The following is a 1,088-nucleotide window of genomic DNA, read 5'->3' as shown; positions in this document are numbered from 1 at the left end:
TAATCAGTGTATGCTACCCAACACTGATTACAATCTACGTCCAAAGATTAAAATCATCTGCCTAAATACTTTATCTGACAGCATACAATTTAAGCGTTACTATTTATTTTGTATTAAACAATATTTATATATTAATTCAGATGTTTGAATCATTTGAAATTTAAGTAAGAATCCATACACACCCACACAAGTTTCGTCAATATCGTCGTTATTATCAAATAGAAAAGTAAAGTCAATTAAGGATTGACGAATCAATGTATTAGCACGTGTGTGTGTGAGTACGAACGAAATGAAATCATAGTCGAAGAGAAGAATCTTTATTGGAATATAATACGTTTATTGTACACATGCAGTTTTACGTACCTTAAACTCGGCATGCTTTTTCCTTTGATTAAATTCGTCGGATGCTTCATGTAATCGATATCTTTCGCGTCGAATATTTTTGAACTCGTCGAAGTACGCCGCTCTCTTAAACGATCGTCTCCCGTGTCTAGACTCCTGTGACTCTCCTAATGAAAAGATTTCATTGCAATTAATATTTCACACCTTTTGCAATTTTAACGGAGATGAAAATTGTTTACCTGATCGAATAACATTTTCGGCTCGTCTTGACCAATTTTCTCAAGCGCCTTTTCGGATTTCGATAACAATTTCGTCTCGACGAACGCTTTAAGATCAGCCATTTTCATTCTCTTCTTCGACTTCTCGCTGGCCCGTCTCGTATGATGACTCGTGTCAGTATCGTGACCTGACGCAGAAACGATTACAATAATTGCAATTATAAAAAGGAATATTACTGTTAATTCGTAACGTTGTATACCATTGTCTGTGCTGGATACTACAGAGACGTCTCTTGCTTCCGGTATTTCTATAAAGCTCTTGGGTACCTCCTTCTTTTTGCTTTCAGGACTTTGGTAAATGGATACTTCGATTTTTGGAATGGGCAAGGAATTACTTCGGCGACGTGGCATTTGCTGTACCGATGTTTCTTCATTGACCATTCGTAACCTGTTGAAAATTACTCCAATAATTGTTCAAAAGTGTAAAGCAGTATAAAATAAATAATACTTATATTATAATTCAGATAA

The 1,088-nt window shown here is 35.4% G+C and overlaps 1 protein-coding gene across 1 annotated transcript in view; it reads right to left on the bottom strand.

Annotated features, from left to right (window-relative positions):
• The window catches only part of unc80 (unc80, NALCN channel complex subunit), a 24,620-nt gene that overhangs the window by 19,361 nt on the left and 4,171 nt on the right, over positions 1-1,088 (bottom strand). The window contains exons 15-16 of the mRNA XM_026819245.1: positions 582-1,008; positions 364-509 (exon numbers count right to left, since the gene is read on the bottom strand). Of these exons, the coding sequence (XP_026675046.1) occupies positions 364-509; positions 582-1,008 (573 nt within the window). The remainder of the gene's footprint in view (positions 1-363; positions 510-581; positions 1,009-1,088) is intronic.

The sequence above is a fragment of the Ceratina calcarata genome, unplaced genomic scaffold, assembly GCF_001652005.2.
Source record: "Ceratina calcarata isolate Rehan_Ccalc_2016 unplaced genomic scaffold, ASM165200v1 scaffold97.2, whole genome shotgun sequence".
NCBI lineage: Eukaryota > Metazoa > Arthropoda > Insecta > Hymenoptera > Apidae > Ceratina > Ceratina calcarata.
Note: the sequence above shows the minus strand (reverse complement) of the source record. Positions and strands in the feature narration are given on the sequence as shown.